The sequence below is a fragment of the Primulina huaijiensis genome, chromosome 14, assembly GCF_012295235.1.
Source record: "Primulina huaijiensis isolate GDHJ02 chromosome 14, ASM1229523v2, whole genome shotgun sequence".
NCBI classification, from domain to species: Eukaryota; Viridiplantae; Streptophyta; class Magnoliopsida; order Lamiales; family Gesneriaceae; genus Primulina; species Primulina huaijiensis.
The window spans coordinates 2,745,644-2,760,555 of NC_133319.1; the positions used below are offsets into that span (position 1 = coordinate 2,745,644).

The 14,912-nt window shown below is 33.5% G+C and overlaps 1 protein-coding gene and 1 pseudogene across 7 annotated transcripts; both read right to left on the bottom strand.

Moving 5' to 3' along the window:
- Positions 1-2,994: 2,994 nt before the first annotated feature.
- On the bottom strand, positions 2,995-3,695 carry LOC140957167 (uncharacterized; annotated as a pseudogene).
- A 2,051-nt stretch (positions 3,696-5,746) lies between these two features.
- On the bottom strand, positions 5,747-12,981 carry LOC140957541 (phosphatidylinositol/phosphatidylcholine transfer protein SFH9). 7 transcript variants are annotated; one of them, XR_012171645.1, is made up of 17 exons: positions 12,886-12,952; positions 12,596-12,762; positions 12,111-12,163; positions 11,717-12,017; positions 10,722-10,821; positions 9,934-10,200; positions 9,737-9,814; positions 9,560-9,661; positions 9,426-9,475; positions 9,223-9,322; positions 8,983-9,081; positions 8,673-8,753; positions 7,891-7,948; positions 6,598-6,968; positions 6,414-6,488; positions 6,054-6,250; positions 5,747-5,961 (listed from the first exon to the last, which is right to left on the bottom strand). XR_012171645.1 is itself a non-coding variant. In XM_073414853.1 (15 exons), the coding sequence occupies exons 2-15, from the start codon at positions 12,115-12,117 to the stop codon at positions 6,197-6,199; spliced, it is 1,743 nt and encodes a 580-aa protein (XP_073270954.1). In that variant the 5' UTR covers positions 12,118-12,163; positions 12,596-12,981; the 3' UTR covers positions 5,747-6,196. The 7 variants fall into 7 exon arrangements, 1 of the variants encoding a protein (XP_073270954.1); XR_012171644.1 differs by having other exon boundaries at positions 12,596-12,981; XR_012171646.1 differs by having other exon boundaries at positions 12,563-12,981.
- Positions 12,982-14,912: the final 1,931 nt, after the last annotated feature.

Below are 14,912 nucleotides of genomic sequence, written 5' to 3' on the forward strand. Positions count from 1 at the left end.
TTCTACGACAACGGTTTTTCACCGTTGTTTTTGAGCACATCCTTTAATCACAAGGCTTCTAACAACGGTTTTAAAAGGCCTACAACAACGGGGAAAAACCGTTGTCGTAGGTCTTTTTTCTTGTAGTGAAAGAAATTAGCGTTATACATGTGAAATAAAAAGACATTAGTATCATACTTGTCGTATGCCTAAACATCTTGTAATCTCTATCAAGCATCAAAATAAAAAGCAACTGATTTTGAGACTAATTTTATTTATCAATGTGAAGATTTAAGCCAAGTCCTGTCTCTTTCATCACATTTTGATTTTTTCGAAATTTTGTAAAGGATAATTGATCATTTGATCGGGGATGGAAGAGTACAAGATTATTGAATATATAAAATTGGTTATCGTTTATTTGGTACTTTTTATTCATTTGGTAACATATTTATGACTTATTCGGATGGTTTGTTTATGATTTGGCTTTATTCAAATTTTCATGTTGTTTTGATTGGGTTTACCTTTAATTATTTTATGATGAATAAAAGTTATTTATTAGAGAACAAGAAGATTATTTTATGATGAATAAAACTTCTGGATTATACTACAAAAAAATAAATGTAGTGGAGACGAATGCAACGATATTTGACTATAAATTCTTTCATATGAATATTTTTAAGACTTGTTAAAACCGATTGGGACTCTTAGTTCTACAATGATGCAATTTTTTTTGGATAATTCACATGGACATTAATTAGAGAACAAGAAGATTCTTAAATTTAAATAATTTCTCATGTGTTGTTTGTTCTCAAAGCAAATTAATTATAAAGTCTTCACCAGCTAAATTTGGTATTGAATCATCCACGTTTTTTGAAAGAATACAATGTGATATTTGTGGACCTATTTACCCATAGTGTTTAAATACTTTATGGTTTTGAATATTGATACAAAATGATCACATGTATGTTTACCATCAACTTGAAACTTAACATTTGCAAGATTATTGGTTCAAATAATTCGATTAAGAGCACAATTTACAGAGTATCATACTAAGAGGATTCGTCTTGATAATAATAGCAAATTTACATCCCAAACTTTTAATGACTAATATATTGTTCATACACAAAATGGTTTAACAGAGTCATTAATTAAGCGTCTCCATTTAATAACTAGACTGTTAATTATGAGAACAAAACTTCATATATCTATTTGGGGACATGTTATTTTGCGTGCAACAATACTTATATGTATCAGACCGAATAGCTATCAAGGATTCTCCTATTTAAAATTATCTTTTGGCCAAGAGCATAATATTTCTTGTATAAGAATTTTTGAATGTGCGATGTATATTCCAATCAGTCTACCACAACACACTAAAATGAGTTCATGGAGGATATTGATAATATATGTTGGATATGATTCTAGCTCTTTCAATTATTAAATGTTTAAAACAAAAAACTGGAGATGTTTTCTGAACACGATTTGTCGATTATCATTTTGATGAAACTAAATTTCCAATATTATGGGGAGAAAATTTAAAATCCTCAAGAGAATAGACTTCAAATGCATCACTCAATCAATTTGATCATCAAATAAACAACAGTGAACTTGAAGTTCAAAGAACAATCCATTTTCAAAATATTGCAAATAAATTACCTGATGCATTTAATGATGTGAAAAATGGTAACTAATTCATACCAATTGTCCGCTAATACTCCAGCACATATTGATGTTCCTAAATAACCATCAAACAATGAGTCAATTGTTCGACTCAAGGGTGGTGGACCATTGGGTCGAAGGAAAAAATCGACAGAAAAGAAAATGTGAAAATAGTAACGATATTGAGATATTTGATTCATTGATGGATGACTCTCTAAAAGTTGATGATCAAATCCCCAGACAGGTTCAAGTACATGAAAATGAAGATATCTCAATAAATCATGTCAAAATCGGGAAAAGATTAAATCGAGCAGAAATTATTGTTGACAATAAGTTTGCATATAATGTGACATTTGATGTTGTTAATGAAAATGATGGTCTAGATCCTAAAATTTTTTATGAATGTCGTCAAAGACATGATTGGCCAAGTCGAAAAAGTGCAATACAAAAATTGTTAAACTCAATATAAAAATGTGAGGTTTCGGGACTTGTGGTTCAAACACCAAAAGGAATAATTTATGTTGGTTACAAATGGGTCTTTAATTTGTACAAAAAGATAATGAGAAAAATGAAGTGACTCGGTAGAAAGCTCGATTGATAGCACAAAGTTTTTATCAAATATCCGGTATTGATTATGAAGAAACATATTCTGCAGTGATGGATGCAATTACGTTCTAATATCTTATTTTCATTGATGTACAAGAAAGACTTGATATGCGTCTTATGGATATCGTTACTGCATATTAGTATGTAAAACTTGATAATGGTATTTACTTGAAAATCCCTGAAAATTTTAAGATGTCGGAAGCATTTGGTTCAAATTGTAAAAAAATTTACTCCAATATTAAAAAGCAAAGATCCTTACATGGATTAAAGCAATCTAGACGCATCTGGTATAAGAGATTTAACAACTATTTGTAGCTAGAAGGATACAAAAATATCCAATGTGTTCATTTTAATTTGAGTAGTATGAGATTTATTATGTCTACATTGTTATGTATGATATAATCGATGTCAAATAAATCATATTCGATAAATTTAATAGTTTCGGGCAAAAGAAAAGACAAGAAAAAATACAAATTACTTAATGAAAACAAAACTAAGACTAAAAAAATACTACAATTGTAATATTCCGTCAAGAGACTGTCTAAAATGTTCTTTCCCTCAACTGAGCCCGCGAGCAATGTCCATTTTATTTATTTTGAAATGAGGCGATGCAGCTCCAACATGTGGGGCTGCAGCGCCTCGCAAACTGCACCTTTTTTTTTAAATCCCACCTACAAAACATCACAAAATATCAATGAGGAACTATCAAAATAAATAAATTAAACCATGAAAAGAATTCCAATTACGCAAATTAAACCAATGAAATATATATTTGTATAGCAGTTGAACTCTGAAACTCACCAATCTTATCATTTCCATTGATTAGAGCCTCAACATCATTGTCGTTTTCATCTTCGTCTAACACAAAGTTCGTTAGGAAGTATTGACACTCGTTCTTTTTATGGCACGACTTGATCATGACAAGATAAAAGGGTCACGACGAACTTGTCGTTCCCAATACGAACCAACTGAATTCAATATTTGCTAACGATTTGGCACGTTCTAGCGCCTTTTCGTTGTGGCACCGGACCACGTCATGATCTTCCTCCAAGTTTATGAAGCAACCTTTAGGTATTAGACTACCTCACAAAGCTATTCAAGAAACTCTGGGGATAACTAATGCCTAAAAGGGTGGTGGAAAGTGTGGTAAAGATAAAAATTTGAAGAAGCCAGTGGTATTGGCCCTCAAGTCCCATGTGATCCGTGGAGTGGAGATGGAAGAGGAGGAGTTGCTGCCCGAAAGCCACCGCACCTAGCAGATTAGTGAGTCCGTATTGCGCTGGAGGGGCAAGTTTATCTAGCACGATTGAGAGAAACGCATAGGTGAAGAAAGTTAAGGAGATATTCGAATGTTCAAAGTTGTGGAGATGGTTAGAGGGGATTGTGTTGGTCCCACGTGCGGAATTTGAGATAATAAACCCGAAAATAAAGAATAAATTGGACACCGAGATTTACGTGGAAAACCCCTAAAAATTATTAGGGTAAAAACCACGGGCAAGATGAAAAGAATTTCCACTATAATATTTTGTGGTGTATAACTCACTCACTGTGTTTCCAAAGAGAACACACACTCTCTTAATACAGGAGAACAAACACCTCACAAATATTATAGAATATTATAAGATGAGAGAAAACTCGAAGAAGGGATGATTTGAAATGAAAAGGGGAGCTCTATTTATAGAGCCCCTTGACCGTGTGAATACGCGTTAAAAACGCGTCTTCTATTTCTTTATGAAATTTCCGCCAACCCGTATATGCACCCACGTTTTTTTTTTCTTCAAAACATGTTGACCCCACCACATTTAAAATTCTTGTCGACAGATTGTTCCATGGGGGTCAAGGGGCTGGTGGCGATCCGGCCCTATGAAGAGTTCCATTGCTGTAGCCGATGATGAAAAGGCCAAATCCATCGGCCACATGCCCGATGAAACTACCCATCTTGTTCCAACTTTTGGAGTAGACAAGTTGTTTAAATTTTGTAAGTTGGGTGCAAAGGGATATTTGGGTAGGGGACGGGTTTTTATACAATGGAGTTGAAGGAAGAAACATGAAATTTTTGTGGCATAGATCTTCATGCATTATTATTATTGTATTTTTTGACACGCAATATGTACATATGCAATAAATTTTTATGTTACATAATCTTCGTATAAAAAATATAGAGAGTGCATTAAAATTAAATGCTATACATATATTGTGTTTACAGTTTTTTTTATATAAAAATTCACGATGTCTAATAATACATTGTTAATCAATTAAAAAAACACGTTTAAAAAATCTTGCAAAATCCGTGTATATTATATTATATACATATCAAGCGAGCATCAAGGGCATCGGAATCTGACCAAAGACTAAAATTTATAATGTTTAATTTTGCCTCGAAATACGTTTTGGTATTGAATCTACACTAAGAAATGATGATTCACATATCATATCCAAGTGAAATTTAAAATATATTTCATATTTAAATTGTTATATTTTAAATGAATAAATTACACATAAGATTTTAAAATCCAGTTTCATTCTGTAACATCTACCGATAATGCGAAAATGACAGTTTACCTTTAGCTTTCACGTTATGTGTCATGTGACGACTTTTCACACTTTCCAAACATACGTGCTTATATTATTTAATTGATGGGATCAATCTGTTTTCTCATTAATTTCATTGTGGACACTCCATGATACATACATATATATAATATGTATGTATATGCCAGAAAATGGTAAATGCTTGTCTTCTTTTTATTATATATTATTTTTTTATTTCCGAAAATAAAAACAGTTGTTGGGCCTCTAGTTTCACTATTTTTTATTGGTACATATGAGGAAGATTAGGTAGTGTTGGTTGGCGAAGACTTAATTTATCCGAGTCATTCTATATTCCTCATTTAAAAGTGTAAGTTTATGAATTTTATTGATGAGTTAATTTCCACAAAATCATATTTTTATTGAATTGTTGGTCGATATGAATACTTTTTATGCAGAATTTTAATTGATTTCGTCACCATTTTACAGACGCGACACACATTCCTTGGGAACAAATCTGTAATAGAATGAGAAGGATCCTTTTGGTAATTGAATTTTGTGTCTTAAATTATTTTGAAGAATATATTCACAACGTTGTTCCAGTCCAAACCGCATTAAAAGTTTGAAAGCATTCACTATTGACAAATATCATCGATAGCAATAGGCATAATTTTTTTTCTTGAATATGATGGTAACTTCTTTCTAGACTTGTGTTTTTCCCTTTTTTCGTTGGACAGTGAACCAAACCATCATAAAAAAAAATGAAACTCCGATACCCTTGTCTACATTGTTTAATGACTCGACTGATATGCAACAAATCCTATGTAAGTATGTCGAGTATTGAATAGTCGAAAAGGGAATTGGTTCGTGAAGGCTAGTAGATAAAGATCAGTAAATAAAGAGAAGTGCATAAAATTTTATCATTCTCAACAAGCAGCACAACAAGAAGTAACACACGTACGTCTTAAAGCGATAGATGGAAAACTCTGAATCGATAGTCTGTAAGATGTAAGATGAACTTTAAAATATCACTTTAACATATACAAACGTTTGTTTCTGATTCTATAAAAAGTCAAGAATGGTGAAAGCAAGTATTATGATGGATAAAGAACTCAAAAACTCTCTGAGAAGATTAATTCCAGAAGGACGAGGCAATGGCAACCCGGCAACAAATCTTCAACAAGCAAGCTGAGTACACACAGATATCAAAGAAAAACGTGAGGACATTAAAATGTATGAGACCGAGAGCGACTCACGAGTGCGAGTGAGGGAAGGATTACCTCAGGAAATAAAACCACTGAACTCAAGAATAACACCCGGGTTGTCCAGGTTAGTTGAATAAAACAGCTTTTGAAAAAAATTGTAGAAATTCAATAGATATTTAGGAGCTAAAATAAGTAAAATATTTCTTTAAATTAGACTGTTAGATTCCAAGAAGTTGAGACTTGCCCCTTCGTAGCCAAAAACTTTTAGACCCCTGTAATTGGCAAAGGATATAATGTCACTACTTCATGCAAGCATCTCAGAAGAGTAATAATAGCTAATCAAATAAAAAGGGTAGATGAGTTCAAAGCAATAGGTTTTAAGGACAATAAAGTTCCATTTTCTGGAATTTTATTCTAGAGGAAATGATAACTGACTTTTGTGTTGATTTCCTTTAGAGTCTCCAATGAATCAGAAAGCTCTAGCTGTTTGGAAGCTGTTGCAAGCAGGGCCTAAACACAACAATTTAACTCTGTAAGTGATAATCATTTCAAGGATCAGATTCAATGGAATCAAGATGCATATCATGGTAAAGACTGAACCCTTAACTACACGTGATACCTTTTTCGTCTTCTGTAAATCATGCTCAATTGATTTTATGCGATCCAGAGATTCAAGTAGTATGTCATCTTTTTCTGGTGGAATTCCTGCAGGTTTTTTCAACAGTTCAGTCACCGCATTCTCTAAATGCTGCAATTTCTGGCAGCATGGATGGAGAAGCTCCACAGTATTTGGCTGTGCCAACTGTTCATCCCGAGAATTTCCTTGATGATTTTCTGTTGCAGTTTCGTTATTTTGCACCTTGAATAACCTGCAGACCAGCGCACCGAACAAGAGATATATATATGCAAGTAGCCTGGAGATTACATCTGTCAATGTTGTAGTGATTGATCCCTTTACCAGCCTCGTTTGATAAGTCATCCTAGTCAAATCTATAGCAAGGCCAAGATAAGTTTGCATCGGATGCTAGAGATGCATGTAAACTGCTTCATAGCAACTATTAAATACTTAAAACGATGACAATTTATTCTTCTAGAAAAAAATCCAACTTTAAGATGTAGAACATAGTGTTAGGATATTAAATCAACTGGGCCAGATTAATAAAGATGGAGGTATTGTCTCGGGCCTACATATATTGGGCCCATTATCACACAAGGATAGGATATTCCAGAAGACAGGAGGCTGCACCTGGGAGGGGAAGGGTATATAGAATAGAGGAGAGGAGAAATTGCTGAGAGACGGTTATGAAATCATTTTCTTTCGAGTGGGGAAGGAATATTTTCCTTTGTACAGAGTTTACTTCTGGGAAAGAACAGTTGTTATTTTAACCTTCATATTATTAACACAGAACTTTTATTTCTCGTTGGTGTGTGCATCGTATTCTTCTATCTTTTCTTCGGTTATATTTTGGCCATTGAACCAGTGATCTAACAATTGGTCCGACCTGCCATGGCCACAACAAGATCTGAAGTGAGGGTAGAGGAAGTGGGAAAACCGGTGTTATCCCTCCAGGAAAGTATGGCCTCCATTCACAAAAAGCTCGATAAATGGCCTCTCTACTGGAACAAATGTTTTGACTATAGATCTTCCTAGTCTCACAGATTAGTTAACAGTACAGAAGTTTCTGATATCCATTACTTGCATTCATGATTTTCTTAGAAAACATAGAATTGTGGCAACTGCTGATGCAAAGCAGAAACGAAAAAAGTAACATAATTTTCGAAGCAGCTTTGTCTGGTAAATGCTATACTACTGCACATCTTTGCTGCAAGTAAGACATATGTATGATTCTACAGGCAAATGATCAGAATATTAAAGCCATGATTAAGTAAGATCAGCATGTTGTCTATGTACCAGATGGACCATGACTTTCATCTCTTGCCACAATATTATGGGGTCTCCATATTGTCCCCTGAGACAATCAACAAAAAAAGAGAAAAGAAATAAGAAATAAGAATTTTCACCTTAAAATAGTTAGCCATGTGGCATTCTTCAATTACAAAAAAGAATTTAAGATTGTGGTCTGAGGGTCTGGTAGCAGGGAAGAGAATGAATATATTACTAAGATGTAGGAAGAACTAAGGAGGCTAGAAAATACTATCTTATCCCACCCCTCAGCCAGAGTTGTATTGGCTACACTTCTGTTAGGCGCAAGAACCCTGTGAAGGCAAACAAAGAGAAGTTCTGGAGACTCGCTTGGTAAACTAGATCACTTTAATTTCCATTCAATAGTTGTGTAGAACAAACTGATAAGATAATGCCGCCAAATTATCAATGAAATAATAGTCCTTAAAGTATCTAATCGGTAAAGAATTCATTCCCACCCACTTGATTCACTGAAAGACATCAATTTAGCAGGTAGGTCTTTTAACAAACGATCAAGGTCTTCACTCACCTCAAGAAGTTACATACAAGTGAACTGCATGATCAAATTTCTAAATGAAATATTCCACTATCTTCAAGCGTTAAACTAAAAGAAAAGCTTGTGATCTCATATTTAGACCATGCCAATTATGAAATCAAAATTGTGTTTTGTTTGAATAGTGAGCTGTTTACGGGAAACATGGACCAGTCCTTGTAACGCATGCAAAATAACCTTACTCATACTAATGTTATATGAACCTAAAATCTCTTACATTTGTATAATGTGCTGCTTCCATTGTACGATGAGAAAGGGATTTTAAAAGAGAAGCTTGAGCAATTTCACCCCTTGATTTCTGTTCAGAGAAGCAGGGCATAGTTAGATAATACACAGCCTAAGGTGAATAAAGTCGGTAATCACACTTCAGTAACCATATTGACTTCCAAATGATTAGCTTGAAATCATCACTGTCAGAAAAGCTTATTGGAACAGTACTCAGGTAAAGTACTAAGACAGGTTCCATTTTCACTAACAGAGTCCAAAAGAATGATGAAGGCACCCAAAACTTATTTCAATCGTCTTACTTTTGGATCAATTAGTTTAGTTTCGAAATTGGCATGGTCCAAGAGACTGGCAATCTTCCTTGGATGTACCGCTCCACCATCATGTAAAGCATGTACCAACTGCAAATAGGAGTAATATAATTATAACGATAGTTAAATATGCAAAAGTAAATGAATGAACAACAAAAATCAAGAAATAGACTATTGTTTCCATATCAACATCCATCAAATGAACAGGAAGAGCAATCTAATTATTCACACCTTCGTCAGTTGTGGATCATTCCATGGTCCCTTGTCAGATCCGAGGCATCCACCTTCATTCGGGCATGAGCAGGATCCACCCAGAAAATTTGGTAATTGACTGCATGATAAAAGGAAAGTTCAATGGATAACGTAAAGCCAAATCTTTGAACATTTTGATATCACAATGAATAATATGGTTTAGCAGGATGAAAATCCCCCACCTTGCTTCTATAAATTCCAGTAGCTTAATCTGATATTTGGCACCTAAAACCTGTATAAAAGTGATGCTTAGTCAATTGAAACTACCATTTGCTAAACAAAATTTGCAGGGATTAAAAGGTTATAGATACTTTACATGTATTTTAGCTGTTGTCCTTGGATCAAGAAAACCTTTTGCCCAATTCCATAGACATTTGAATCCAGTACCAGCGTTGACTATGAACATAATATGCAATGTCTGAAAAGGATGAAAGTGCGTTAGTGCTCATAACCAAATAAAAAATACAAAATTCGCTTAAAGAAGCTGAAGAACCTCAGGATAGTAGTTGCCATCTATTTTCTGCATGCGCAATACTAGATCGTTTGCTACCTTGCCAAAACTCATCCAGTTCTACATTCAATGAATAAGCACAAATATTCAAAACAAACGTCTTGCATTGATAGAAGAAATTGGAGCATAATAATCATGTACTGAAACAACATGAACTTTGTGTCTTGATTTGAACAGACCAGACCATGCACATCCAAAATTGTTGTTGTTGAATCAATATGACGCTTTGCTGTAATCGAGCAAGCAGGAAACTTATCCCCAAAAGCTTTTTCAAAACCTTGAATGTGATATTTTAAGAACCTATCCACAGTGGTGACACTCATAAGCTTGCTAGGGTCAATTTTGCCAAGTCTTTCAATGTATATCGGGTGCCCTCCTTTATCTACTCCGTGATATCCATGAGGATAATGCAGCTGAACTTCTTCATATTCATCATAAACAAAATCCTAAACATCGACAATTGTCATGGTATAGGTGCAAGTGAGAATTAGAACCATATGAATAGCAAGCAGAAATAGATCTCGTCAATAAAAAACAAAATGATTATTTTAAAAACCCAAGAGCCTTGCTCTTTGAACTTCTAAACAAAATTAGAAAGAAATCCCTAAACTAGAGAAAAATGCCGTAAAATATGTTGGTTAATATCTACAGAAAATAGGATAAAGTTTTTAACGTGAATATTGTTCATAAACCAATGGGAAACTAGATGACCGGGCAGATGAATACCAATTTACATTATAATTTGCCAACGGGTTATTCAAACACTTCCCCCAGAAAATGAAAATATGTGGAAGAAATAGTAACAGATTTTTTTACAACAACCAACTAAGCAAATACAGAACCAGCTTCCTCAATTATGATCCTAGTTATATAAACAAATTATTGTGACACATACATCAAAGTTGTTATCCTTTAAGAAAAGGAAAATGAAAGATTAAAGTACAAATAATACGATGGCATAATTTACCTGAATAATAGAGTCTACACCGAACTCTTTCCTCCAATTCAGCATTTCCTCCCACATGTGAACTGTTTTATCATGGTCAAACTTCCTCGCTTTGAGAAATCTGCAATAGTATACATTTTTCCGATTTAAGGAAAAAGAAATATTGTTTTAGAAGCATGGATTGTTTTGATCACATTCTAATCGACTATGATAGCCAATAAAGAAAAAAAAGGGCCTACAAGAACTTAGAAGCAGAACCGCAGAAGTATCTTTGAGCTTAATCAAACATATTAAGTATATCATGAATGCAGTGCATCGATATAGGTAAAAGCCCAATATTATCATAAAAGATATAATATCAAAAGTGTTTAATAAGATAATATATTTTTTATGTGTCGTTTTAATAGTCCAATGTCATACATTTCTTTGCATATAAAAAAAGAGAGGCAGAGATCACAGTTTACTGAAAAAAGAAAGAACAAAATCTCCAGGTGAGTTTTTTCTTGTGTAGAAACACATTGACTCATGTTAAAATGTCAAGAAACCTAATAAGCAAAACGAAAAGAGAAAAGCACCCATAATCACAACGAACTCGACGGATCAGAAGACGTAGATTCTAAACCAAGAAGATTTCTGATTTTGGCATTTAAATTGAAGAATCAATCATTCAACAATTATAATAATGAGAGTAGTGATAATGTTTAACTTCCAAAGGAACAAAACAGGGTAGGAAGGAGTACTTAGGCCATCGGTCTTTCATTGGAAGAATGGTCTCGAATTCCGAAAGATGTTTCAGAAACTTCTGAAGACTTGTGACAGCAGGCCAGATTTTAAAAAAACATAAATAAATTTGGAGACAAGTTTTCTTAATTGTTACAAGTTATTCCATTTATGTGACATGATAAACCAGAAGACAATAGAAGTTTATTTCATCAAGAAGCAAATTGAACCAAAAAAAATTTCTGTCAATGTAGGGCAGCTGTATAAAAATTTAAAGATTCAATGTAGATGACGACCTCAACAAAGTATGATAATCATCGTGACGAACCGGAAGTAAATCTTTTTCAATCAAATCATTACGAAAAGCATCAACTGCCTTTTCTTCCACTTCATCTAGAAACACTTCGGTGGAAATTGACGCAAATCTGCAATGCACAAGCCGCTTGCTGTGTTTCTTTAAAGTATGTGTGATTCTAGTCGAAGCACTAATTGCCTTTTTCCTTAAAGATCTCATCCGACGCCTTCTTTTCTCATCTGCAAACATGATCTCATGATCTGATCTTTTTCCTTCGTCGTCTTCATGAACAGGTACTATTTCTACACATGAAAATTCAAAACAATCGACTAATTGAGTGAACAAAATTTACAAGCGATCAATAGCCAAACTTTTGGACTTGAAATCACAATTACCTGACATTCTTCAACCAATCACAGTTCAATCCCAGCAAATATACAGCATCAATCTAACAAGTAAAGCCCGTCAATTTTGCAATAAGAATTGGAGCAAAGGTATTACAGCGCAGATTTTATCAAAATCCAATAAAGTAATAACTCAAGAACAGATATGGTAAACCAAAGGGAATAAAGAAACTCTGAACCACCGATTCCGTAAATCTCCATATTCATACTTGAGGTTCACTTGCCGTCGAAACAGGTCAAAAATGGACTCAAAATGGCGTCGAAGCCAATAAAAAGCGACAAAAATCAGTACACTCTACACCTCGACATTTTCAAGAAACTGAACTTAATCTCGGATGCTAACGAGGCAAGTAATAAACATAAATATAAACCAACAAGAAAAAACAAGATTCTGAATCACTTAATTCAGAGATATAAAGCATCAACAGTCTATATATACGTACGCAAACACATATGTATAATCAAACAGCAGTTACCTTCCAGCTATCAACATTCAAACACCGACGATGATCGGTAAAGCGTGATCACTCCTCTCTCCTCGCCGATGCATAAATACACATTAAAGCCATATATCGGTACATGAATCCTCTTGTTTATCTTCTACAAGCACGAATCTCGTGAAAGCTAATCGTGAATAACATCACTGTTACATATAAATGTTCGTAGTACGTATATATAGGTAGAACAGAACTGTATCGAAAAGGTATGTTTCTGGTATGAGAGAGCACAGAAACGATGTCGCTTTCAAGAAGTAGGATCGACGTACAGCGACGGAGGAGCTGGAGAATGTACGCCCGGTTGCTTTCTCGACGCCGGCGCTAGTGCGACTTTTGGCCTTTCAATTAAACAAAGTTTTTAATGACAAATGACATGATAAACTAAATTTAATTAGATTTTGATTTGTTTTGCGGGGTAGGGATCGGCCAAATTTAACATAATTTTTTTAAATGCAAGTTAACATAATTACTATTACGCCCTCTTTTATATTTTAATATATGTGAAGAGCTAATTTTTTAAAATAACAAACAAAACAATGGTTCATTTGAGTCGATGCATTCTGCGTGCGAGTTTTAATCTTGGCAAAAATTTGTACGAGACGGTCTTACGGGTCGTATTTTGTGAGACGGATCTCTTATTTGAGTCATCCATGAAATAGTATTACTTGTTATGCTAAGAGTATTATCTTATTTGGGTCATCCATGAAAAAGTATTACTTTTTATTGTGAATATCGGTAAGATTGATCCATCTTACAAATAAAAATTTATAAAACTGTCTCGCAACAGATATACTCTTTTGTTTTTTTGTTCTCGCACTATAAGTTAGTTTTTTGTTGTTGAAATTATTATATTAAGTAGCCGCTTGAATTATGGAATCATTATTATAAAATTATTTGTGAGAGCTTTGGATGTGGTAAAAGTTTGGTATGCTTTAATGATTAAACTGGTTGTTTGCCATGTGATCTTATATTTTGTCAGACTAAATTGATGTAGTTGATCTATACATTATTTAGAATGTTTTTCTCTTTATTTTAATAAGAAAGTTGACATTTGACGACGATCCAAAATTAATGTCAATATGTGGTACATTTATTTGCTTGTTTTGCTGTAACAAGCAGCCTAGTTTATGTTACATCTAGACTATTTTATGTTACATCGAGTGTGTTTATCACATATTCTAATATCATTAGATCATGTGAGTCTCTCATAATTTTATGAAAGTTGACATATATGTTGATGATTCAATAACTAACACTTGATCACATCATAAAGAGATAAATATTTTAAGTATAACATAGCATTATCCATAAACAACTGGTCAAACTTGAATTTTGGTTAGCAAATTAATCTTTATATGATTAAAGATACATTTTAAGATCATGACTATTTTAACAAATACAGAATTTTTTAACACTCCTTTCAAAAATGGACTTGAATAGACTACAATTGAGTATATGATTGGAAAACATTATTTTAATTTAAATAGAGAAAAACATGTTGTGAAAAAGTAAAAATTTACGGTAAAAAGTAAAAATCTCAAACTCTCAAAATTATCACACTACACACTTTATAATATTTTTCTCTCAACTCAATTGTGATTTTCTTCACAAATGAGATATCTATTTATAGAAAATCTTTACAAATAATCCAAAAATAAAATCATCATTACATACATCATCACACACTAATTTTCAATATTTACAACTCTTATTTTCAACATTCAAATATTCAACATTCAAATATTCAACATACACATTTTAAATATTAATTTTCAACACCCCCCTTGTGATGATGATCATGATACGATGATATCTTCATTACGTGTTTTTGTACTGCCTCATTAAAAACCTTACTAGGAAAAACCCATTGGGATAAAAACCATAGTAAGAGAAAAATAATGCAGTGACGTAAACTCCCTCTCATGTTGATACGAACAATTCTTCACAAATTTCGTAGATTGCGCATCCCAATATTATATATGTGATTTCTGAATATTGTCGTAGGAAGTGCCTTTGTGAAGAGATCTGATGAGTTTTCACTTGATTGAATGTGACGAACATCAATACATTTATTCTTCTCAAGCTCTTTGGTGAATGCGAAGAACTTAGGAGGAATATGTTTAGTTCTGTCGCTTTTTATGTATCCTTCTTTCATTTGAGCAACACAAGCAGCATTATCTTCATATAGTATCACATGCTTCTCGTCGAATGATAATCCGCATGAGATTTGGATATGTTGAGTCATTGATTTTAACCACACACATTCACGGCTTGCTTCATGTAGTGCAATAATCTC

Coding starts and splice junctions, on each gene's coding strand:
- LOC140957541 (XM_073414853.1), bottom strand. Junction 10,822..11,716: donor GATTATCATACTTTGTTGAG/GTCGTCATCTAC, acceptor ATACTATTGCAG/ATTTCTCAAAGCGAGGAAGT. Junction 9,815..9,933: donor TTTTGGATGTGCATGGTCTG/GTCTGTTCAAAT, acceptor CATTGAATGTAG/AACTGGATGAGTTTTGGCAA.